Here is a 27,287-nt window from a genome sequence, read left to right on the forward strand (position 1 = left end):
GATTCAAACATCATCAATATTAAAACTAAAAAAGATCACTGGGATAAAGAATCCTGGAGGCTTAAAATTATAAATATTGATAAAAATGTATGTCATAGGTCAAACTGTCTTCAAATCGATCAGTTTCAGTCTACTGAACTTGCCCAACAATAAACATGAGAACCTTTGTACAGTTCCTTTTCAGCAGTGGTATATTTTTAATTTATAAACTTTCATCAAAGTTGTCTTGAGATAATTGCAAGATTATCCTTCTAATTTAACAAAGAAGTGCTGGTTCAACCAATAAAATAATACTATTGAAAGTGGTCACAAAGTAAGGTTAAAAATAATGCTGCAAAGGAACCCATACCCATAACAGATCTTTATTCTTAACCTTTTTTACTTCTTTCTTTTCATTTTCTTTTCTTTCTACTGGCACAGGGACAATTTCAGGGCATTTCCAAGGAATGATCCGTATACCAGGGATATCAGTTGTTTTGTTTTGAAAACTTTAGTTGGTTTGACTGGTTTTATTTCTGTACAGTCACACTAAGACTGGGCTAGTAATTTGTGCAATTCTGTCAACTATTTGTGCAACAGTTATACAATCTTACCGATCCAGGATCCAGTCTGATATTCCTTTCCTTGATCCACTTAGAGCAGGGATTCCCCAACCAGTGGCTCATGAGCAACTTGGGACTCACAACCCCTTGGATGTTGTTCCCAGTGGTCTTTAAGTAGGTGCTTATTTTTGAATTCCAGGCTTGCAGGAAAGTTTTGGTTGCATAGGTGTATGGCCTCCTGTAGGCTACCAGTTCATATGGGCTATCAAATAGCCAATCAAAGCCCTTATTTGGCACCCACAGAAATGTTCTCATGCTAGTGTTGCTCCCCAACTGTTTTTATAATTAAATATGGCTTGTGGATAAAAAGATTGGGGACCCCTGGCTAAAGCTGGCCATACATGTGGAGATCCGCTCGTCCAGTGAGGTTGCCAAACAAGTGAACCTCTCCCAGATACGCCCACCTCAAGGAGGGCGATTTCGGGTTGATGCAATCGTGGACGCTAGGGTCCAACGATTGAATCATTACAAGGAGAACACGGTGGTTGGATCGAGGACCACATCAACGAACCAATGTGGTCCTCAATCCAAATGGATTTTTAAGCCTGGCCGATCGACATCTGGCTGACTTTCAGCCAGATATCGATTGGGGGAAGCCTGACTGAGGTCCCCATACACTGGGCAATAATCTGCCGACCTAATTGATTGGCAGCTTATATCTGCCTGTATATGGGGCCTTTAGAGACTACACTTGGGTCAAGCTGAACTAGTCAAAGGTTGTATAGAGACTGCAGTGGGCATCACTTGGGAGGGGTGGACCACAGTATTTACAAACGATCCTATGGATGTTCTATACATGTGTATGAATGTATGCACATTGAGAATTATTTGTCTTGTGTAACAGTGATTGAAACCTTATCTATTTAAGTGCCAGTGCTGAATATCTTTTAGCAAATCCTTTGCATGGGTAATTATATACAGATATTAGAATTAGAGACTCAGCCAATGTTCTTTCAGGCTGAACTGCAGTAAACTTGAATTACAGAGCATTTTTCTTCTTTTCAGTCTAAATACATATTCTGTATATCTCATCTATCCTCTGAGCATTATTTTAGCTGTTGTGCTGTGCAAAGCTGTCCTGTCTGATCATAGTATTAATGGAACTATGGAAACAAAGCTGGAATTGAATGTGAATTCTTTAGCTGGAAACAAAAAGCAGCGCATTGTTAAAAAGGTGATAAACACCAGAATCTTATCATTTTATTCCATCTGCATAATTGTTCCAAGCGCCACGCTGTTGTGACCTTTACATGCAAATGGATTCCTGTACTGTAGGCTTCCATTTATAGCAGAAATAAAGAATGAAATTACCACGTTGAAGGGTATAATTCCACTTGGTTAGAAGGATTCTTAGTCAATGCTCATTCCCCTGGGATCCTGTACTTTGTTCTAATCCAGCAAGTCAGTGTTCATATATATATATATAATATATAAAGGGAAATTACTTTGAACATTTAAAATTGCATTAAGCCCTTAAATCTGAAAATATACCTAATTTTCAATCTGTCTGTACATTTAATTTCTTCTATAAATACTTAACACAATGCATAGGCAGGTCATTGTTATGGCAGGTTATTCTAATTCTGACAAGGTTATATAAGGACCTCTGCTGGAACAAAAGAAGAAATAACTATTGATTAGATATGAAATTGCAAAACATACATTGTTTCTAAATTCCATAGCTAGTAGAAAAATGTCAGAATTTTACGTGCAGTATCTACCATAGGCATGCTTTACATTTAAATGAATTGACAGAGCCTAACGCAAGTACCTCTTGTTGCCCCCACCCTCCCTCCTGCCTCTCACCATCTCTCACCACCACAGCCCCCCTTCCACTTGTGACCCTAGTCCCCCACACACACCACCCCATTCCCCTATCCACACCACCCCAGTTCCCTGTTCATATCACCCAAGACCCTGTCCACAGATGACCACACTATCCAGGTGGTCACAGCCTCCGCCTAGTGGTTTTAAAAATTAGTGGTGAGCACAACTTTCCCTTGTCTGTCACACTACCCAGGTCCCACACATCACCCCAGTCCTCTGTCCATACCACCCATTCCTCATCCACACCACCCCAGTCCTGTGTCCTCACCACCCCAGTTCCCTGGCCGCATACCACTAACGCATACCCCAGTTCCTTTCCCCGATATACCACTAACAGCATGGCTATATGGGGGGTAATTCGAACGATCGAATTACGATACGATAAGGGGCTCCAAAGCGTTTGTCGGTTAAAAATCAAAGCTGTCAAATTGGTCCAAACGACCGATATCGGCAGCTTTGTCAGCCCGTGTATGGCCACCTTAAGTCCCTCATACTCAATACCTAAGTCCTACACATCACCCCATCCCCCCACCCCAGTCCTCTGTCCACACCTTCCAAGTCCCCCCCTTACACTACCCACGTTCCACACACCACCCAAGTCGCCTCCCCCCAACACAACACTCCTATCCTCCCGGGTTGCTTACCTGCTGCTACTCCCACTTGCCCCTTCAGGAACTAGTAAACCAGGAAAGGAGCAATTATGTACTAAATTATTGGGTATATTTTTTTAAAATATCATCCCACCCTTCCCCTGCAGTTGCACTTTATACAGCTACCTTTTCTGCCTACCTCTAATTCTGGCCCTGTGAATGAGAAGCAGTGACCTTCCAGACCAATGTAAAGAAACAAATATTGGGCAAGGTGCAATGTCGGAAGAAATTTATCAGGTATTTTAGCCAAAGTGCACCCTTAATTGCATGAAAAGTTGATTATCAACTTTCTTACTGTTGTAGTCCTGCACTAGAGTACCAAAGCATTCAAGGCCCAGGAAAATAATACTACCTACTACGTTTCACAGGCAGTGTGCTTCCCTGACAGAAGCATGGGCTTACTCCATTTACTAAGGGTGGTCACACACAGTGTCGGACTGGGATACCAGGGGCCCACCAGAAAACCGTAGGTTGAGGGCCCACTTTCCAAACTATTATTCCTCCTCTACTCACTCACCCTCTTTATTCTACTAGTATCTTTTCTCTACATACTATACTCTATTCTTCCATTATTAAACCTCTTTGTTCCCATAAAGACATAGGGAATGACCATGAAATAGGCCAAATGGTTAGAAGCAAGAGGCCCACTGACACCTGGGCCCACCGGGAGTTTTCCTGGTATCTCTGTGGGCCAGTCCGACACTGGTCATACCTGGGCTGATCTCATATAGTACATAACCAAATAGCCAAAATAGACACATAGCATGTTTACCTTTTGTCATTCTCTTGGGACCAACAACCAGAACTATGAGAACAGCAGTAAGTGAAGAGGAGCTGCGGCTACTTTTCTTATTGGTTGTGCCTCCACAAACTGTCCATCAGGAGATTACATTTTCAAACTGGTCTGATCAATGAAGTGACTGATATCCATGGTACATAGTCAAACAGTCATTATATGCATGCTGAAAATATGATACAAACCTCCTATTTTGTATATTAGGGATACATATATGGCCAGTTTAAGTATTACGTCAGACAGGGTTTTTTTACAGTAGCTACTCACAAATAGACATTACTTGTTATATTTCCAACAATTTAATAGTGGGTTCCTCAACCTAACTTTTTCCATCTCACGACAACTAACACAATCATGCTTTGCGTCACTGACAGATTTCACCTTGTCTAATTGGCTGAATCTGCAAAGCACACAGCATTAGGTTTGGCTGTTGGAAAATATGTTGGGTTGAGGAAGCACACTAATTAACCATGTAAAGCTCAAAATATCTAAGGGAAAGAAATAAAAAATAATTTGTAAAAATAAATAACTAAGCATCCACTACAGTATGGGGGCATGTTTATATGAATGACAGTTCCTTTTTAAAGAAGAACTAAATCCTAAAAAATAATATGGCTAAAAATGCGATATTTTATATACTGCACTTATTGCACCAGCCTAAAGTTTCAGCTTGTCAATAGCAGCAATGATCCAGGACTTCAAACTTGTCACAGGGGGTCACCATCTTGGAAAGTGTCTGTGACACTCATATGTTCAGTGGGCTCTGAGCAGCTGTTGAGAAGCTAAGCTTAGGGCTCGTCACTAATTATCAAGCAGAAAATGAGGATCTGTAATATAGGCTGATGCTACAGGGCTGATTATTAAATTCTGATGCTAATTGCACTGGTTTCTGTGCTGCCATGTAGTAATTATCTGTATTAATTACTAATCAGCTTTATATTGTGACATTTCTATTCTATGTGTACTGTATATTGTGAGTGGGTCCCTAAGCTCAGTAAGTGACAGCAGCACAGAGCATGTGCAGTGAATCAGCAGAAAAGAAGATGGGGAGCTACTGGGGCATCTTTGGAGACACAGTTCTTTACTGCTACAGGGCTGTGGTTGCCTTGAGCGGTTACAGAAGCCCAAAACATAATTTCATAACTTAATAAATAAGCTTTAGTTCTCCTATATAAAGGAAAAGGCCTTTGACTGCAGAATACAGAATTAATAATACAAGGCAATAAAAGGGGGGACTAAAGCAGTGAAGGGTTGCCTGGGAATACTCAGTGATATTGGTTTATAGAATATTTGGTAATGGGGTGAAAGGTTGTTTTCCCCTGTTTAAGGCACCAAGGGTATCATTACAACCATTACAAGGATCAGTAAACCTACATTTTATTCATAAAGTGATTAAAAAATCTACAAAAGGCACATGGCATCGCTTCAGCATCAGAATTTGATTTCTTCCATAGAAAACTCTAATACTTCAGAGGCAATTTCTAAGCACGAATGGATTCCTGAGCGGAGCTCTGCTGAGCTGCTGTGACATCCTTTATGGCAGTATAATAAATGAAGCATGAAACGTTATTCCCTTATATATCACAAGGACTTATGCTGACAATGATAGCATTCTCCCCCTGGCACTTGCAGATCCCGGCCTCACATTCACTCAGGGTTTGCAGTTTGCCATTGACTTTGACACAAATGCTGATTCCTTCATTGCCACAAGTCTTTGCTTCTCTGCAGACACACTTCATTGTCTGAACAGAGGAAAAGGAAGGTTTAGGGAACAGACGAAATTAAGAACAAAAATAAACTTATTTTATAACAAGCCATGTGCACAAATGGCCAAACCAAACGGAGGCAGAAGTCATGTGAGACTTTAAAGGGGTGGTTCACCTTTAAGTTAACTTTTAGGGGCCGATTCACTAAGGGTCGAATATCGAGGGTTAATTAACCCTCGATATTCGACTAGGAATTAAAATCCTTCGACTTCGAATATCGAAGTCGAAGGATTTAGCGCAGATAGTTCGATCGAACGATCGAAGGATAATTCCTTCGATCGAACGATAAAATCCTTCGAATCGAACGATTCGAAGGATTTTAATCCAAAAAAAGTTAGCCAAGCCTATCGGGACCTTCCCCATAGGCTAACATTGACTTCGGTAGCTTTTAGATGGCGAACTAGGGGGTCGAAGTTTTTTTTAAAGAGACAGTACTTCGACTATCGAATGGTTGAATAGTCGAACGATTTTTAGTTCGAATCCTTCGATTCGAAGACGTAGTCGTAGTCGAAGGTCGAAGTAGCCCATTTGATGGTCGAAGTAGCCCAAAAAAATTCGAAGTTTTTTACCTTCGAATCCTTCACTCGAAGTTAGTGAATCGGCCCCTAAGTATGTTGTAGTATGACTAATTCTGAGCAACATTTCAATTGGTCTCATCATTTACCTTTTTCTTCTGACTCTTTCCAGCTTTCAAATGAGGTCACTCATCCATCTAAAAAACAAATGCTCTTTGTATTGTTATTACTACTTTTTATTACTCATCTTTCTATTCATATTCCAGTCTCTTATTCAAATCAGTGCATGGTTGCTAGGGTAATTTGGACCCTAGCAACCAGATTGCTGAAATTGCAGACTGGAGAGCTGCTGAATAAAAAGCTACAAATAAAAAAAATAAAAGCCAATTGCAAATGGTCTCAGAATATCACTCTCTACATCATACTAAAAGTTAAAGGGATACTGTCATGGAAAAACATGTTTTTTCCAAAACACGTCAGTTAATAGTGCTGCTCCAGAAGAATTCTGTACTAAAATCAGTTTCTCAAAAGAGCAAACAGATTTTTTGATATATTCAATTTTGATATCTGACATCAGGCTAGACATATTGTCAGTTTCCCAGTTGCCCCCAGTCATGTGACTTGTGCCTGCACTTTAGGATGGAATTACTTTCTGGCAGGCTGTTATTTCTCCTACTTAATGTAACTGAATCAGTCTCAGTGGGACTTGGCTTTTACTATTTAGTTCTGTTCTTAGATCTACCAGGGAGCTGTTATCTTGTGTTAAGCTGGCCATAGACAGAAAGATCCGATCAAGGATTCGTACGATATTCAGACCGTGTGTGGAGAGTCCCAACATTTTTCGTCCGGTGGAGATCGGTCGTTTGGTCGATCGGACTGGTTAGAAAATTTCTGTTAATAGTGCTGCTCCAGCAGAAATTCTGCAATGAAATCTGTTTTTTCAAAAGAGCAAAAATACTTTTTGATATTTAATTTTGAAATCTGACATGGGGCTAGACATGTTGTTAGTTTCCCTGGTGCCCCCAGTCATGTGCTCTAATAAACTTCTATCACTCTTTACTGCTGCACTGCAAGTTGGTGTGATATCATCCCCTTCTCCCAGCAGCCCATCAGCAAAAAAATGGGAAGGTAACCAGATAACCTGGTAGATATAAGAATAGCACTCAATGGTACAAACCCAAGTACCACTGTGACGCCTTCAGTTACATTGAATAGGAGAAACAATATCTTATCTGAAAGCAGTTCCATTGTGAATTGCTGACTCTTTCTAAAAGCGCAGGATTAGGCACCAATATAACAACTTAAAAATCTACATTTTAGAAATAAAAACAAAACTATAAAAATCAGAATTCCTTAAAGGGATGTGGAACTTTTTAGTATGTTTCTGTTAATGGTTACAGAATAGTACTATCCTTCTTGCCATAAAGTCCAACAGAGAAAAAATAGCTTGTCCTTATTAGTGTTCTAGCTATATGTTCAGGAACGAACCCCCCCCCCTGCTTTACCCTCTCTTCCCATCAGAAACAAGCAAGACCATACCTGCACTCATAAGGCATTGTGCAAGAGCATTTCCCATTCTCAAGTTTTTCCTATGGCAGGCACCGAATTCCAAATGATGGGGCGGTTGTTGGAGCCTCTGAGAAAAATTAAATGAATGTATGTTATCCATCCATTAAAGCTTTTTCTTATTTCAATTTTCTTTTTCTCAACTCCCATCATAATTAAAAGGGTTGTTTGAGAGTAGAGAGTGATATTCCGTGACAATTTTCTGTTTTTTTTCCATTTTTTATTATTTGTGGGTTTTTATTTATTTAGCATTTTATTCAGCAGCTCTCCAGTTTGCAATTTCAGCAATCTGGTTGCTAGGGTCCAAATTGCCCCAGCAACTGTTCACTGATTTGGCTAAAAGACTGGAATATGAATAGGAGAGAGCCTGAATAGAAAGATGAGTAATAAAAAGTAGTAATAACAACAAATGTGTAGCCTTACAGAGCATTTGGTTTTTAGATGGTGTCAGTGTCTCCCCATTTGAAATCTGGAAATAGTCAGAAGATGAAGGCATATAACTAAAAAAAAACTATAAAAATAAATAATTTAAAATTATTTTTAATTAAATTTAAAATTGAAAATAAAATTGAAAATAATTAACCATTCTATAACATACTTTAACTTAAAGGTGAACCTCCTCTTTAACAACAGAGCTGGACCTCTGCTCTAAATCAACCTGTAATTCCACGGTTTAGCATTAACTGCTGATTGCTGATTGGTCCTAATGTCACATGGGTCTGATGCTACTTTTCAGTAGGCAACAGAATAACAAAAATGTCAATTGCTCTCAGATTTCGATTAATCCCATAATGTATAAAAAACATTACAATTCTAAAGTCTGGAAGCTGCAAAACTAACTGTACTTTTGTATAAACATGAATCTGATGGAGACAATAAAGATGTAGCGGGCTGACATTTTATTTGCTTATCTCCTCTAACGTGTGTGGATGTCGTTGCTAGGCTTCTCATTAATGCTAATAAGATTGAAGTGAAAGATAGGGTCGGACTAAATATGAGGCTCGTGAGCTGTTTAGCAAACACCTTGCAATAGAAAGTCAACATGGTGACCTTGAGCAAGCTTCTGTTCTCTGTGTGGCTGCCGTTCACATGAACATTCCAATATTTATTCACAATGGCACAATTTGAGTTTGTCCATAGCTACCATGACATAAAATTTGGCTCTGACTATTCTAGTGACCAGCCCTATCTGTGTATGACTTTCAGTTGCTGGGGTACAGATTTGGAAGTGATCGTCTAGGTTGGGACCCAAAAAATTGTCTCCTTGCTACATAAAGGGGTGGTTCACCTATAAGATAACTTTTAGCAGGTTATAGAATGCCCTGTTCCTAGCAACTTTGCAATTGGTCTTCTTTTTTTATAGTTTTTATAGGAGAACTAAACCCCCCAATAAGAAAAGCCCTTAACTATTACCCTAGACCAGGGGTCCCCAACCTTTTTCACCTGTGAGCAACATTTAGATGTAAAAACAGTTGGGGAGCAACACAAGCATGAAAAATGTTCCTGGGTGGTGCCAAATAAGGGCTGTTTTTGGCTATTGGAAGTCCCTATGTGAACTGGCAGCCTACGGGAGGCTCTGGTTGGCAGTACATCTGGTTTTTATGTAACCAAAACTTGTGTCCAAGCCTGGAATTCAATAATAAGCACCTGCTTTGAGGCCAATGAGAGCAACATCCAAGAGGTTGGGGAGCAACATGTTGCTCACGAGCTACCTGTTGGGGATCACTGCCCTAGACAGTCCCCCTCCCTAATTCCCTCTGCATACTTCATTATGCCCTGAAAGTGTCCCGAATGCATTGTATCAGTGCAGCGGAGCTCATGGGCGACATCTTCCGGATCTTCTGTCTTCATCTGTAAGGAAGCTCCATCTTCCAGTTCAAAGCAACTGTGCATGCACGAAAAGTACAGTGAATTGCCGAAGGGAACAAAGAGGACCCGAAGTAGACAGAAAAAATGCCCATTGACTTTCATGCATTTGGACAAAAACTCGCCATAAGAAAAAACACCCATTGACTTTAATGTATATGGACAAAAAAGTTGCAGAGGCAAAAAAAAGTTGCCACAAGAAAAAACTCCCATTGACTTTAATGCAGAAGCACTCATACTTTACTAATGTGAGGTCTACTTTAGTGATGTTGTCCCATTATGCTCTACATCCATAAAAGCTTTGTTACCATTCTATTCCATGGAAAATATTACTTAAATATGATGTTGATTCTTATGTAACTTTAACATAAAAATATCTGAATGAAAATCATGAAATAAGAGAGTGATTTAGGCAATATGTTTGGTGACAGTGCCTTGAGATCTACTGCTCACAAGCTAAAGGTCTACTGGTAGATCCCGATCTATCTTTTGGGCACCCCTGCTTTAATGCATTTGGAACGAGAAAAATGTTTGATGGCCATTGACTTCAATGTGTTTCTCAAATTTTTCACAGTTTCATAAATTTTTCCACAGTATCGCTCATCACTAATTATCATATTATGGATACTATTGGCCATCAAATCATGGTTTCCACACTGCCCAGGAAACCAACAATCCCAAAATGAACAGGTTTAGATAGAACATAGCCAGATGTAGGGTTCACCTATCCAGGAATTAGATTTTATTTTTCCCTGTATGTTCCAGAATTGTGAGCACAATTGTCGATGCCGGCAAAGCCAGCAAATGAACCCTTATCCGGAAAATCCCAAGTCTTGAGCAATCTGGATAAGAGATTGGACTGACCTAATTGGATATCGGGCCCTAGATATTGACCCCTTCTGCAGTACATGAACTAAGTTCTCTACTGTTTCCATGCTCTGTAATGTATTCCCAAGTGTAAAATCAAGGACTGCTATAAATCTGTAGATTTTACATTCAAATGAAATGTTTGATATCAGGTGCCTGGGGAGCCACATCCTAACAGAGAGATTAGGAGTCAGGGAAAAGGCAGTTGCGAAATGCAATGTCGCACATTAGCATGGGAACCCAGGGAGTCTGCAAAAAAATGTAAATTAATCTCCCAGATGGGGGGGCATCAGGTTTTTTCTCAGTAAAAAGAAAATGTTATTGGGCTCACTATTGATAAAAGAGCCCTTGATATCAGGTTCTCAGGTGGGTCCTAGGTACACCAGTCTAAAGGTAGCCATAGATGTAACCGCCGCTGCTGTTCTATTTTAAAGGGGTTGGTCACCTTTACAATAACTTTTAGTATGGTATAGAGAGAATACCTCCCAATATTTTTGAAATAAAAAGAGGAACAAAAATGTTGGGGCGCGTAGCGCGGTGAAATTTTGGCCACACCCATTTTTTGTGACCACATCCCCTAATTACCATGATCATTTTACAAAATTTGGCAGGTTATGAGAGTTTAATCATATTTCTGTGTTTTTTTTTTCATTTATTACAGTTTTGCTAATGAAGGTGAATTGCACTTTAAGCTGTGAGTCTAACTTTTCCCAAAGGGACCTGTTATCTTATATTGTTACAATTACTTTTTTGCTTTATCTAGATACATTTGCATTGTTACAAATGTATCTTAACTTCTGTTTTGGCTGTTTTGGGCTCTCTGCCAAAAGCCAATTAAGTTAGAAACATTGTTTTTTTTTTTGGCTGTTCAGTGCAGAGAATACGGGACTTTCCGGTACAAATGAGGGACTGCAGGTTGAGCTGTCAAAAGAGGGACTGTCCCTCTAAAAATGTGACAGTTGGGAGTTATGTATAGAGTTATATTCTGAGATAGTTTGCAATTGGTTTTCATTTTTTATTTGTGGTTTTTGAGTTATTTTAGCTTTTTAATGAGCAGCTCTCCAGTTCACCGTTTCAGCAGCCTGGTGCAAATTAGCCTAACAACCATGCATTGATTTGAATATGAATAGGAAAGGCCTGAATAGAAAGATGAGTAATAAAAAGAAATAACAAAAACATTCTAGCCTTACAGAGCATTGGTTTTTTAGATGGGGGTCAGTGACTCCCATTTAAAGGCTGGAAAGAGGCAAATAATTCAAAAACTAAAAGTAAAATTAAAAGTGTTTGGAACTCCTGCCAATAGCTTACACCTTAGACTGGGAGCTCCACTGGAGCAGGGGCTGATGTCAGTGATGAATAATCTTTGCTGTGGGATAAATCAACGCCACATAGAGAATAATAATAATAAAAATAAGGCATAGCTGACTCCTTACAAAAATGATAAAACTGCAGTAAAATGTTTAAAGTAACAGTTATTGAAGAACGGCAGCTACACCTGCTGGCTGGAACGTGGTAGCAACATGCTGAAACAGCTGGTAACAGAATAGACAGGCAGATGAATTAGATGATTCAGACAGATTAATAGGAAATATTACATATTTTTAGGAGGAGAAATTATCTTAGAGAAGAATATTTTCAGTTAAAAAACAGCATAAACAGTGATTTTTACTATATGAGGTGGTGTGTCCTCAATTTTTTTCTTTTTTGGTTTTGGATAATTGCAGCTTGAGGAGCTCTGCATAAAGGTGGCCATACACGGGCAGATTTAAGCTGCCAATATCGGCCAGATATCGATAGGGCAGGCTTGGTTTTCCCTTGTGATCGAGGACTGAATCGACTACTTTATGCTGTCCCTGTCTCGTCCCTAGGCCCAAATAATCGGATTAGCCCGATATTGCCTGGCATTTGGTGGGAAAAATCCACTCATTTGGCAATCTCGCCAAATAAGCAGAAGTAGTGTACAGCCACCTTGATTGTGGGCACTCTGAATCCTCTGCAGTCCATTTGCGATATCCAGTGGAGGGAGTGGGGTGAGTCTGAAGTCTTAATTGCTTTACCTATTATAAAAAAACAGCATGAAATAAAATTAGTTGCAGAAAATTACCAAGAAAAAATACAAATAATATAGCCTAGTGGTTTTTTTACACACCCTTGTGTCACATGCTCACACGTGTCAGATTCAGAAATAATTTTACCAAAAGTTTATAGATTAAAACCAGGGGTGCTTCGCCAATGAGGCGAGTTGAGGCTGTCGCCTCAGACGGCAGCGCCCCACTAGGTACCAGGGACAGCAAAAATGCTGCTCCCGGTACTTTAAGAGCGAATTTCTGGGGGAGGGGGGGCAGCAGCAACTGCTGCTGCCTCAGGCGGCGGAGGGGCCAGGATCACCCCTGATTAAAGCCATAAAGATCAACACCCATTGTGCCACACATTCATCAGATTCATCAACAGTGTAGTTGTGATGACCAGAAAGGTAATAGCAGGTATAGGTAGGACAAGAACCCAATTTAGTATTATCTACGCTGACTTTGATATCCAGATATACTCACAGACTGATTGGAGATGTCAGGATGCATTGGCGTAGAGACTTTTGCATACATCCTGGAGCATGCATAATAATTGCTAAGAATCAACAAAAACTTTGGATTTCAACTGGGGAGAACGACTATTTGTTAATTTTAAAGATTTGTTTGTGGGGCAATATAATGTATTATTCGTTTAATTAATTTGTGTATATGTTTAAAAACATATGTGGACATGCCACTTTCTGTTGTCCCTGAACTACTCCCAATTTGTATGGAACATTTTGATTTGCATTTTAAGCCAATCAGTCTGTAAGTATGGATACTAAACATTAGCGTGGCTAACACTAAAGTAGGTTCTTGTACCTATACTAGCTACTATTACCTCTGGGTCATCACAATAAACACCATCCTTTTTAAAGGAATTTACAAGCACCTTCAAGAATACAGTGAGCCATGCACTTGGTTGCATTGTATATAGGATGATGTTATTTCACTTCTGTATCAAGATTAATGAATACAAATGAAGAAGTTGTGGAAATGAAATAGATCTGAAAAAAAAAAAAAAAAAAAAAAAAATATATATATATATATATATATATATATATATATATATATATATATATATATATATAAAACATAATACACAAGAGCCATGAATATACTGTTTATTATATATATATACATATTGATTTGTCTAAGTTGGAAAACTGGGCAACAAACTGGAAATTGAGGTTCAATGTTGATAAATGCAGGCAAAAATAATGTAAATGCAAGTTATACACTAAATGGCAGTGTGTTGGGAGTTTCCTTAAATGAGAAGGATCTTGGGGTCTTTGTAGATAACACATTGTCTAATTCTGGGCAGTGTCATTCTGTGGCTACTAAAGCAAATAAAGTTCTGTCTTGCATAAAAAAGGGCATTAACTCAAGGGATGAAAACATAATTATGTCTCTTTATAGGTCCCTGGTAAGGCCTCATCTGGAGTATGCAGTGCAGTTTTGGACTCCAGTCCTTAAGAGGGATATAAATGAGCTGGAGAGAGTGCAGAGACTAAGGGGCAAATTTACTTATGGTCGAATATCGAGGGTTAATTAACCCTCGATATTCGACTGACGAATTGAAATCCTTCGACTTCGAATATCGCAGTTCGTTCTATAGAACGATTAAATCCTTCGAACCGTTCGATTCGAAGGATTTTAATCCATTGATCGAACGATTTTTCTTCGACCCAAAAAAGATAGCAAAGCCTATGGGGACCTTCCCCATAGGATAACATTGACTTCGGTAGGTTTTAGGTGGCGAACTAGGGGGTCGAAGTTTTTTTTTAAAGAGACAGTACTTTGACTATTGAATGGTCAAATAGTTGAACGATTTTTAGTTCGAATCGTTCAATTCTAAGTCGAAATTCTAAGTTTTTTTTATTCTATTCCTTCACTCGAGGTAAGTAAATGGGCCCCCTAGTGCAACCAAACTGGTTAGAGGGATGGAAGACTTAAATTATGAGGGTAGTCTGTCAAGGTTGGGGTTGTTTTCTCTGTAAAAAAGGCACTTGCGAGGGGACATGATTACACTTTACAAGTACATTAGAGGACATTATAGACAAATAGCAGGGGACCTTTTTACCCATAAAGTGGATCACCGTACCAGAGGCCACCCCTTTAGACTAGAAGAAAATAACTTTCATTTGAAGCAACGTAGAGGGTTCTTCACAGTCAGGACAGTGAGGTTGTGGAATGCACTGCCGGGTGATGTTGTGATGGCTGATTCAGTTAATGACTATAAGAATGGCTTGGATGATTTCTTGGACAGACATAATATCAAAGGCTATTGTGATACTAAACTCTATAGTTAGTATAGATATGGGTATATAGAATTTTAATTAAAAGTAGGGAGGGGTGTATGTATGGATGCTGGGTTTTCATTTGGAGGGGTTGAACTTGATGGACTTTGTCTTTTTTCAACCCAATTTAAGTATGTAACTATGTAACTATATGATAAGTATATAGTATAAATTTGGAAGACTCTCCTAGTTAATGTTCTAATATGTAAGGCCGGAGCAGCCATACTGTTTTTCCCATCGTAGAACTAAAAAAAAAAAAAGTTATTACTACACTTCTCTGTTGTCTTTAAAATCTCTGGAAATGTCAACTATCTTCCTGGTTGTCCATTTTTGCCTTCCCGTCAAAAGGTATCAATTCAACATTTTTTCAAAAATGAGGAGAGCACTTCTCAATAGCAAAATCGCTGTGGTTGTATTTATTTAAAGGCTACTACACGACATGTTTCGGGTTATTACATACCCTTTCTCAAGTGTAACTAACACAGAACAAAACAAGGCTATAAAAGCCCTCCCATCAAGTGAGTAATTAGCCAAAGGGGCGTGCCATCAATTAAGTTAACATCATATATAAGGAAGGATTTTTAACATCATATGTAAAAAACGAATTTTTTAAAAGAGCGAAAACTTTTTAAAAATTCTTAGAAACATTAATGTACAATAAAGCTTCCGAAAAAACATTTATATCCGTGTATCCAAAAAATCAACATAGATTGTGCTTTAAAATCTTCAATGTTCCCATCAGTGCTGTAAAACAATAATATACATATACACTATTTAAAAACATATAGAATCCACATGAGTATAAGGCATATAGAACCTACTGCAGTTCTTATCTTATCTTTTTTGTAACAATGTATTCTAGTCACAGACAGTATCAATCTATAATGTAACATCATGTTATGCTCATTTAGTCTGCAACAAATGGGATACTCTATTCTTATTCTGCATGATAAATTTTAGCTCCTTTCATTATTGACGAACATATGGAACATTTCCATGCCTAGGATGTAATTGTTGTTCGTCAATAATGAAAGGAGCTAAAATTTATCATCCAACAAAGGGACACGAAATTAATATAAAATGTCATGCTACTTGTAACTCGAAATATGTAGTTTACATGTTGAAGTGCCCATGCGGCATGGGATATGTGGGTCAAACAAAAAGAGAAGTTAAAAAAAGGATCCAGGAACACAGAGGTTATATTCGAAACTTTAAAGATGGAACACAGAATGACACACAGGTATCGAGACATTTCTATGAACATAGACACAATCCAATGCAACTTAGGTGGTGCGTGCTAGAAGAGATTGCTATAAACCTAAGAGGAGGGGATAGACAGAAGGAACTACTTCAGGCAGAAGGGAAATGGATAAAAAAGCTGAATACACTAACCCCTGATGGGCTAAATGATAGTTGGAGCTTAAAACCATTTCTATAAAACATCTCATGCTGTATATATATTTTTTCTTTTTTCTTTTGACTTTGCAGGCCTTGAATTTACTTCAACATAGATGAATAAAGTATATGGTAAGACTTATTTATAGCTGGAAATATGCTAAATAGATGGCGACATAGCTATGCAGAATAAGAATAGAGTATCCCATTTGTTGCAGACTAAATGAGCATAACATGATGTTACATTATAGATTGATACTGTCTGTGACTAGAATACATTGTTACAAAAAAGATAAGATAAGAACTGCAGTAGGTTCTATATGCCTTATACTCATGTGGATTCTATATGTTTTTAAATAGTGTATATGTATATTATTGTTTTACAGCACTGATGGGAACATTGAAGATTTTAAAGCACAATCTATGTTGATTTTTTGGATACACGGATATAAATGTTTTTTCGGAAGCTTTATTGTACATTAATGTTTCTAAGAATTTTTAAAAAGTTTTCGCTCTTTTAAAAAATTCGTTTTTTACATATGATGTTAAAAATCCTTCCTTATATATGATGTTAACTTAATTGATGGCACGCCCCTTTGGCTAATTTCTCACTTGATGGGAGGGCTTTTATAGCCTTGTTTTGTTCTGTGTTAGTTACACTTGAGAAAGGGTATGTAATAACCCGAAACATGTCGTGTAGTAGCCTTTAAATAAATACAACCACAGCGATTTTGCTATTGAGAAGTGCTCTCCTCATTTTTGAAAATTTGTCACTGGTTGGGATAGCGGTTTACCCAAGCGAGGATCGATGCATTCCTAAAAAAAGATTGAAAAGGCAGTGCGGAGGACATTATTTGTTTATTATGTATCAATTCAACATCTAGATACAGCTTCTTTATATGCAGCACATCTTATTCTGTGTAAAATAAATTCTAATGATTTGACTGAAAGAAAACGCAATATCAATATTAAATTTTCTTTACGTTTCTTGGCAGCAAAAAAGGTACATTCCATTACTAAACATGGCGCGGAGGACTTCCCGCAGGTATTACACGAGAGCGCTCCCGGAAGTGAGGCTTGCTGATATAGCGGAAGTTCTTACCTAGTTCCGGTCTCTAGCCTTTGGGCCGCTGGGAAAGATGGTGAGTGTGTTGAATTTTCGTCTTGGTGAATCCGTTGGCATCTATCGAATTCCATCGGCGTTTTGTTTAGACTTGTTGGTTATTGGTACTAGGGGAGTTGGCGGGGTTACCCGTCCCTGTATGATTGGGATGCGGCGGCTGATGAGCGAGTTATGAGTATAATATGGAGCTGGACGCCTCGGCATTGAGGGAAACTGAGTTCTCATCACCCTTTCAATTAGTCGTCAGTTATTCGTAAATGTAATAGTCATGGAAACCGCCTTCTGCACTGCTGCTTCTGACTTTGAATAAATGTAGCAAAAGTAGTGCATTCTCCTCCTACATTGTTTCCAGAGTCAGAACTGGAGAATCCATGGACCAATCCCACATTCTACTGCAGATACATGTGACACATGTGACTTTAAAACCATTACTGTGGCTTTTTAAGTCACATGTATCTGCAGTTCCTAGTCCAAATGACAGGCCAGGGATGTCTAGTATCCAGGAGCCATGGCCTGTTTTATAGTTGCATTTGGGTTTTAACATATGACCTTGTTGTTCTGGGACTTTATCATAAGCTAACAAGGTATTTAAACTGATGATTTGTTGGCCTTACTGCTGTGCATGGCATATGTTAAAAAAGGGTTGTTTACCTTTAAATTAACTCTGTGTGATGTAGGCAGTGTTATTCATAATCAATTTGCAATTGGTTTTCATTTTTTACTATTTGTGTTTTTTTAGCTTTATTCAGCAGCTGTTAATTTGCAATCTTGTTGCTAGGGTCCAAATTACCCTAGCAACCATGCAGTGATTTGAATGAGGCTGGAGAGAGTCAAGAAGGCAATTCAAATTGGCCATTCTATAACACAGGGGTGCCCAAAATGTAGATCGGGATCTACCAGACGTTTAGCTGGTGATCAGTAGATTTCAAGACACTGTCAACAAAAAAGCTTGTCTAAATCACCCTCTTGTTTCGTTCTTTTCATTCAGATGTTTATTCTAAGGCTACATTAAAAATAGTTTCTTAAATATAGTAATATACAGTCAATTCTCTTATAAATCAATATCATATTTAAGTAATATTTTCCATGGAGCAGAATGGTAACAATGCTTTTATGGATGTAGATCATAATGGGACCACACCACTTTACTCATTAGTAAAGTATGGGCACCCCTGCTATAACATAAGTTAACTTGAAGGTGAACCACCCCCCCCCCCCCTTTAAAAGAATAGTGCAGTCAAACATTTTTGTGTATGGAGAGCACGTCCGATAGGCCCATTGATCAGGCGGAGGACATTAAATTTGGCATCTCCTTGACTAGCTGATTAGGTTTTACATTACAGAATGGAGGGTTGGATTTTGGGGACAGAGGGTTGCAGGTTGGGCCTCCTCATCTATGGCAGATATTTTGCTCCGATAATCTAAAAGCTGCTTTTGCATTTATCAGTGATGCTTGATATAAATGTCTGAACATATGACACTTAGTGATTTCAGTTTTGTAACTGAGATAAATGCAAATGAACCCGAGAAACTGAACGAGTGGTGTTTATTTTGATTCTCAAATTGTTCCTTTCTTCATTCCTTTTAGACGAAGGGAACCTCGTCATTCGGAAAGCGCCGCAACAAGACGCACTCATTGTGCCGTCGCTGTGGCTCCAAGGCCTACCATCTGCAGAAGTCCACCTGTGGCAAGTGTGGCTACCCAGCTAAGCGCAAGAGAAAGTGTGAGTATGGAGCCAGTAGTCCTCTCTAAGGTTATTGGCACATGGGCAGATTCAGGGAGATTGGTTGCTGCCGGCCTCTTCAGGGGGACAATCTCCCCGAACAGCCTTCCCGCCGACTATAATGAGAAATGTCCAGCTGGGTGGCACTCACGGCACTTCGTTATCCAAAGTTGCCTCACAAGAAAACTTCGGTTGACTTTGGAAAACGAAGTTCCGCAAGTACCATCCAGCTGCCGATTTTTCATTATAGCCGGTAGGAAGGTAGGGGAAAGGCACTTTGGGGAGATTGTTGCCCCGAAGAAGAGGTGATTAGTCGCCGGGGAGGCTAATCTCCCTGAATCTGCCCTTACCCTAACACTGAGACGCTTGTGAATCGGCAGTTACCTCCTAGCACTCCTATTCATCATGGTTTATACTTTATTTTGTTTAACAATAATATTGGACACATTCAGCTGTTTATCTTTTAATGGGGAGGTTACCTTTACATTAGCTTTTATGACAGTGCTATTCTGAGACCATTTGCAATTGGTTTTTTAATTAATGTGGTTTTTGAATTATTTGTGCAGTAGCTCTCCACTGGAATTTTAGGCAATTTTTCGGAATGTAATAGGGGAAGATGAATAGGAAAGGGTCTGAATAGACATATATTAAAAACGATTACGATAGCAATAAAATTGCATCCTTGTGGAACTATGGGTTTTGCTTACAAGGGTCAGTGACCCCCTAATTTAAAGAAAGTATCTAAATCACAGGGGGGTGCCAGATGTTGGGCACCTGCCAGTGATTGCAATCACTTACCCTGGGCTGGTGCTCCTGTTGGCAGAAAACTGCACCAGGGTTTTTCTTGGAGCAATCCTCTTCTGCTCTTTCTTCAATGTTTCCAGGCAGACACATGCACAGTTGGGTGAAAAAGCCAGTGATAAAGTTCAGCTTTTCATTCTACTGTCTGTGCAAAGGAAGCAGGATTACTTTTAAGTGAGTACCATGGAGTGAAGTATTCTGTAACATACTAGAAGTTGACTTTAAGGTTAACCAACTTAAGTATTGGCAGTAATGTTTTCTTCCTTCAGGTCTCTTACTAGCATTTTTGTGGAATTTGCATGTTCTAGTCATTATTACAAATAAGCCAAAGAATTACCGTAACCCAGGTCTTTTGATTTGTAGATAACTGGAGTGCCAAGGCCAAGAGGCGCAACACCACTGGAACAGGCCGTATGAGGCACCTTAAGGTTGTCTACCGCAGATTCAAGTAAGTGGCGTCCTTGTTTGCCTTTGCATGCAAATGACAGTTTGAAATATCTTGTATGGCAAAAATGTGGCACACGTATACAAAAAGAGGGTTGTTTCGCCCCTTTGTGGTTGCAAAGAAGAGTTGTTTTCACTAGGGCCACATGTATACATCTGATGTAGTGAGGGACAAAGCTGCTCTTGACAGGCAGTGCAGGGTGGATGGGAGTTGCTGGTGGGTGAAGTGCCCACTGTAGGTTGCTAAACCCAGGAACTTGGCAGAAAAGTGTAACCGCAGAGACTTGCTGAAGTTTTGCATGTTGCATGTTCTCCAAAAGGAACATACTCACTGGCTGATTGTTAATGACAAGGACTTTGTTAGAAGACTTGTATTGGTACCACATTAGACATAAATAGCTGCAGGAAACCTCATAATGTGCACCAAATCTTGTCATCACTAACCTGTGCTCATATATAAGAATATTCTCAGTAATGTAGACTGTGATGGGGTTTGCAACTGTCTGCTCCAAACTAAATATCAGTAGTGTGGATACCTCCATGCCCGTCCATTTTAGCTATAATGCCCAGCTGCTAGTTTAGAACTATCAGGGAAAACATTACAAAATCTAATGTCCTGGTCAGAAAATTGCTGTGATACACTTGCCCCCATATGTAATAAAAGACTCTTAAGTTTGTCCAGGAGCAGTAACCCAGTGCTGATTGGTTGCTATGGGATATTATTCCTGGCTAGTGTCTTTTATTACGTAACCCCCTTGTGTTTAAATAAATGCACCTGAACTTGCTCCGAATAATTAGATTTCTTGTCATGTTTGTTTTTACTAGTGTCAGTATTGATAAATGTCAAGCTAAACTGTGACACCGCACCACTCGCGTAGAAATTTAGATTAAAAAGCCTTTATTGGAACATATGGCTTCTGATCCGGAACAAACGTTTCAGGCCTAATCTCTGCCCTTTATCAAGCAATTGTATGTTCCGGATCAGAAGCCATATTTTCCAATAAAGGCTTTTTAATCTAAATTTCTACGTGAGTGGTGCGGCGTCATACACTAATTTGCTAACTCCAGTGGTTGGACAAAGGCCTAGACTTGCAGAAGAGCATTTATTTGCTGATGTAGTAATTATACTACTGTTAGCATTTGGGAGTAAAATGCTCCTGCTCCCAAATAATTTAATACACCATTAAAGAATAATGTAATGCTAAGCAACTTTCCAATATTTATTAATTATAATTTATGGTGTTTTTTTATTGTTAAAGGGGAACGATCAAGAAAATTAGAATTTATTATAAGCTTCAGCATACTTAAAACAAGTTTTCGAAATACAATCTATTAAATATTTTGTAGCGTTTCTGAAATTAAATCCAGTTTGTTAGGGGTGCACCGAATCCACTATTTGGGATTTGGCTGAATTCCCTGAATCCTTGGTGAAAGATTTGGCCGAATACCAATATGAAAACTGATCCAAATTTGGGGCAGGAAAGGAAAAAGTAAAAAAAAAAAATATTTTGTGACAGTCACATGATTTCCCTACTGCCCCTAATTTATTTATGCGAATTAGGATTCGGATTTAGTTCGGTCAGGCATACGGATTTGCCCGAAAAAGGCCGGATCCTGGCCGAATCCTGGATTTGGTGCATCCCTAGTTTATGTTCACTACTACTCTTTCAGAATCTGTTTCTCATCATTCTGTCTTCATTCAGGAGTTGGGTGTCAGATATTCATTAACAGTTAGATCCAATATATCTTATAGGGGGGGCTCCTTTTGCCTAGAAGATGTATTAGAGCTCATTATTAAAATCACCAGAAATCCTGTCTCTCTACATGCAGAATTTGTGCAAAAGGGAGTTATTTTGTACTGGAATCATTTGAGTGAACTCTAATCTGATAGGAAAAGAAGCCCCCTTAGAAGATATATTGGATCTAACTGTTAATTAATATCTGACACCCAACTGCTGTAAGAAGACAGAATGAAGAGACCGATACTAAGAGAGGGATAGTGAATGTAAACTTGATTATTTCAGAAATGATGCAGAATATTTTGATTGTATTTAGAAAGTTTTATTTCAGTATAATGCTTATATCAAAAGTTAAATTTGCTATATTTCCCCGTTAAGTGTAATTACTATTGAAAGTATTTTCTCTTACTATCCCCCCGTGCTGCTTGTTCTGACTGATCAAACCACTGAAACAGAGGGTCAGCTCTTTAGCCAAAACTCCAATTCTAGCAAGCATGCAAATCAATGTGAGAAACTGCAGTTTTGGCCAAAGGGGCTGATCGGCAAGTTGCTTGGAATTCTTTCCACTTTGTACAATTTTTATTTTCATTATTTGGGTAAAATTTTACTTTAAATGGGATTCTATAGTACAATATGATGATGCAACATAAAGCTGAGTAAGGAATATACTTGGTGTATTTGCATGCATCTGCAAAGCCATATTGCTTGATTTAGCAGCAGCACACACTATGGGACTGGAGTTGTATGTAAGAGATAGGGGTGCACCAAATCCACTATCTGGGATGCGAACGAATCCTTTATGAAAGATTCGTCCGAATACCGAACTGAATCTTAATTTGCATATACAAATTAGAGGTGGGAAAGGAAAAAGTGTAAAAAATGTTTTACTTCCTTGTTTTGAGACGAAAAGTCACGTGATTTCCCTTCCCACGCCTAATTTACATATTCCAATTCGGTTCAGCAACACACAAGGATTCGGCCGAATCCCGAACCAAAACCTGGATTCGGTGCATCCCTAGTAAGAGATGCTTGTTTTAGCATGTAGTGTTAACCTTGGGGTATATATTATTGAAAATAAGCTTATCCGTGATGTATAAAAAATAAATGTCTGAACTTATGAGTCAATTTGTGATTCAGATTTCTAACTGAGATAAGCAACAATATTACTGAAAAAATGTACTTAATTGATGCCCCTGTTTGACACTTATGTTGTGTCTGTTTTCTGCAGGAATGGATTCCGTGAAGGCACAACACCCAAACCCAAGAGAGCCGCAGTTGCAGCTTCCAGTTCCTCCTAAATCAAATTGTTAAAATAAATGTGGTTAAAAAATATTGTGTTGTCTTAATTGTTTCACCAAAGAATATTTGAACTAAAAGGGAACTAACCCCCCCAACTGATAAGACTGCCTGCCCACTCGCTAATCACATTACCCTACTGCCAAAAAGTGAACTGGTCCTGTGTACCAGCTGCTGAAGTGCAGAGCTTCACTGCTAGATGCCATGTTTGTCTCAAAGCCAGAGTGTAAACACTGTAAGCTGATTGGTGGCAGTTTCTATTGGGAAGGTGACCGTTTCTATTGGCATTGAGGGGATGTCACTTGAGGCTGGTGTGACTTGGTACAGGTATTTTATGGTCTCCATATTCATTCTTATGCTTGTGTACTGCTTCATTCTTCCAATCCAAATTCTTCCAGTTTAAGGGAATACAAAACTAAACCAGACTCCAGATTTTAAGGAACAAACACCAAAAAAATAAGTTTTTTAAAGGAACAGTTCAGTGTAAAAATAAAAACTGCCAAAGAATTGGATAGGCTATCAGATCTATTTATACGTTTTCCCACCGAAGCCCATCTGACCCAGTTTCACAATGCCCAGAGGGACTTAGAACTACTTTTATCTACTAACGCTGAGAAGACCCTTCGGTGGGCTAAGCATAAATTGTACTGTTCTCTGGATAAAGCAGGGAGGATGTTGGCCTGTAAGCTAAATGAAAGAGATAAGCCTATATCTATCCACAGAATCAGGACCTTGCGGGGTCTTGACAGGAAACCCCCAGAAGATAAGACATATTTGCCGCCTTTTACCAAAAACTATACACAAAGCCTTCCACTATTTCGGATTAAAACCTATGCTAACTTTTTTTAAGGACCTGGACCTTACCCAACTTTCCCCTGAACAAACTCTGTGGATGAGGCAATTACGCAAGAGGAGGTAGCTCAAGCCATTAAACAATTAAAATCGAATACTGCCCTGGGTATAGATGGCCTTGCTAATATTTATTATAAAAAATTTGCGTCAATATTGCCCCCCCCCCACTTAACTTCCATGCTTATGGGAGGGACAAAAGCTACACCCTGAATCTATGTGCTAAAATATCTGCTATTCCTAAGCCTGATACGGACCTATTTGACTGTAAAAACTATAGGCCCATCTCGGTCTTGAATACGGATATTAAAATTTTAGGTGAAATTATAGCTAAACGTATCAACGTTTTCCTTACTGCAATTTTAAATAAGGATCAGGTGGGCTTTGTCCCGGATCGCCAAGCTTTGGATGCGACTAGGCACCTTATTTTACTTACACAACATGCCAAAGCCTCAGACATTAAGTCTATGGTTCTTAAGTTAGACATACGTAAGGCCTTTGACTCCCTCTCCTGGGACTATCTATATTATTCCTTAGTGAAATGGGGATTGGCTCAAATCTTTTAAAATGGGTTAAGGCATTATATGATGCCTCATCGGTTGCAGTTCATATAATGGGTTTTTCCTCCACACCGTTTCAGATTGGCAGGGGGACCCGTTAGGGTTGTCCCTTATCCCCTACACTGTTTAATTTGGCTGTTGAGCCCTTGGCCATTGCCATCCGTTCTAACCCTAATATCACGGGTATTGAGGTAGGAGGTATGCACCACAAAATCAGCCTTTTTGCTGATGATATTACTCTTACCATTACTAGGTTTATGACCTCCCTTCCAAACTTACATGGTCTATTGGACATATTTGGCTCTATTTCAGGTCTCTGTATTAATCACCACAAAACTGAGGCGTTAAAGGAATTGTTCAGTGTAAAAATAAAAACTGGGTAAATAGACTGTGCAATATAAAAAGTTTCTAATATAGTTAGCCAAAAATTTACTGTATAAAGGCTGGAGTGATTTGATGTATAACAGGTCAGTCAGAACACTACTTCCTGCTTTTCAGCTCTCTTGGTTTACACTGACTGGTTACCAGGCAGTGACCAATCAGAGACTTGAGGGTGGGGGGCACATGGGTCATATCTGTTGCTTTTGAATCTGAGCTGAATGCTGAGGATCAATTGCAAACTCAGTGAACAGAAATGTACCATGTGGCCCCCCTTATAGTCACTGACTAACTCAGAGTTATAGAGCTGAAAATCAGGAAGTAGTGTTCTGGCTGTTTTATTAGACATCTGTTCACTCCAGCCTTTATATATTACATTTTTGGCTAACTAACTATATTAGAAACATTTTAACAGCCTGTCTATTTACCCAGTTTTTATTTTCACACTGAACTGTTCCTTTAAATATTAATCTTCCTCATGAGGTAGAAAAATTGCTCCAACTCAACTTTGAGTTTATTTGGCACCCAAATTATATCTCCTTATTAGGCATTAAACTAACAAGCTCCTATGATCTTTTATATAAATTCAAGTACCCACCTTTGTTTAAAGCAACTGTTTTAGAGAAGTGGAGTTCTTACCATATATCATGGGTAGGCCGTATCAACTCAGTTAAAATGACACTACCGAAGCTCTTATATTTATTCAGGACCTTAACGGTCCCTATCTCTGTAGGGCAATTAGCTAAGTTCGAATCAATAGTTTTACGTTTTGTATGGGCTGGGAAATCTTGAAGGATTAATAAATCTACTTTGTATCAAACTAAGTCTGGGGGTGGACTAGGCCTCCCAAACCTTTCTTTTTATTATAGAGCAGCTCAGTTGGCCCAGGTCCTTACTCTTCATTCCACTGATGACTGCCACATTGGGTTGCTTTAGAAGCAGCATTTTCCCCCGATGCATTAGTGTGGAGCTCTCAGGGGAAAAGACATAGGCAGTCTAGTAGTTGTCTCCAGCATACTTTGAAAATCCAACAAGAAATTACATTTGGGTTCCCCCTATTGCCCCGCAGCTCTCATATTTGGTAATCCACATTTATTATTATTTTTTTGAACGATGGTATATTCACTCCCCCAGATTACACAAATCAGTATCATGTCTCTATAACAGGTCCTTTGAATCTCTCCAGCCTCTGGAGCTACCCTATATGTTGGCTTGGCATAGGGACCTCTCTAGAGAATTATCTCCCGAGCAGTGGGAGTGTGTCTGGTCCACAACTAAGAGGTCCTCTAATAACATCTCCTTACAGGAGGCTAACTATAAGGTACTTTTTAGGTGGTACTTAGTGCCTGCACGTATAGCAATATTCTCCCCTACTGCGGATCCCGGGTGCTTCAGAGGCTGTGGGGAAATAGGCACAATGTTTCATACATGGTGGACTTGTTCGAGAGCTCTGAGATTTTGGATCAGGGTTTTTAACATGGTTTATTCTGTTTTTGAGGTTTCCTTGCCGAGAGACCCTGCGATTGCCCTGCTTAACATTAAACCTCAAGAGCTTACCAATACCCAGTTTCGCTTATTCTCTTTCATAACGTTGGCTGCTAAGAGGACCTTAGCGGGATCCTGGAAACAGAAGCAAATTCCTATAAACCCAGTAAAGTCTAGAGTTGACTGGATTATGTCCCAAGAAAAAATGACCAGCATTCTGTTAAGATACCCATTAGAAGCCCATGGATTGAGTACAGGTATGGGCCTGGAGCTCCCAATATTCTTTTTTCTCTATAGCTCCGCTAGTTTTTATTTGGTCTCAGTTCAGTAGAGGTGTATTATTTTATTATTTTACTTTATTGTTTTACTTTTGTTTTTCTTTTCATTATAAGGTGCTTATGTACTCAATATGTTCATTTACGGAAGTACGAACTTAGGCTGTGCAAAATAGAAAATGTTTCTAATATAGTTAGTTAGGCAAAAATGTAATGTATAAAGGCTGGAGTGACTGGATGCCTTAACAGAACAGAAAACTACTTCCTGCTTTTCAGCTCTCTAACTCTTCAGCATCTTGAAGGAGGGCCATATGGGACATAACTGTTCAGTGAGTTTGCAATTGATCCTCAACATGCAGCTCCGATTCAAAAGCAAACCATTATGATGCCCTACCTC

General features: G+C 39.1%; 1 protein-coding gene and 2 non-coding genes across 3 annotated transcripts; all 3 read left to right on the top strand.

The window, feature by feature from the left end:
- Positions 1–17,207: 17,207 nt before the first annotated feature.
- Positions 17,208–23,379, top strand: rpl37.L (ribosomal protein L37 L homeolog). Its single transcript, XM_018266266.2, has 4 exons — positions 17,208–17,358; positions 18,928–19,063; positions 20,228–20,312; positions 23,276–23,379. The coding sequence occupies exons 1-4, from the start codon at positions 17,356–17,358 to the stop codon at positions 23,343–23,345; spliced, it is 294 nt and encodes a 97-aa protein (XP_018121755.1). The 5' UTR covers positions 17,208–17,355; the 3' UTR covers positions 23,346–23,379.
- Positions 18,777–18,853, top strand: LOC121396256. The gene has a single exon (XR_005962917.1). It is a non-coding gene; the product is annotated as a small nucleolar RNA SNORD72 (small nucleolar RNA).
- LOC121396251 lies at positions 23,125–23,204 on the top strand. The gene has a single exon (XR_005962912.1). It is a non-coding gene; the product is annotated as a small nucleolar RNA SNORD72 (small nucleolar RNA).
- Positions 23,380–27,287: the final 3,908 nt, after the last annotated feature.

This window comes from Xenopus laevis, chromosome 1L, assembly GCF_017654675.1.
Source record: "Xenopus laevis strain J_2021 chromosome 1L, Xenopus_laevis_v10.1, whole genome shotgun sequence".
In the NCBI taxonomy this organism is placed as follows: domain Eukaryota; kingdom Metazoa; phylum Chordata; class Amphibia; order Anura; family Pipidae; genus Xenopus; species Xenopus laevis.

Excerpts from the sequence above, each read along its gene's own strand:
- rpl37.L (XM_018266266.2), top strand. Across the intron at positions 19,064-20,227 it reads AGCTAAGCGCAAGAGAAAGT|ATAACTGGAGTGCCAAGGCC; the intron begins GTGAGTATGGAG and ends TTTGATTTGTAG. Across the intron at positions 20,313-23,275 it reads GTTGTCTACCGCAGATTCAA|GAATGGATTCCGTGAAGGCA; the intron begins GTAAGTGGCGTC and ends TGTTTTCTGCAG.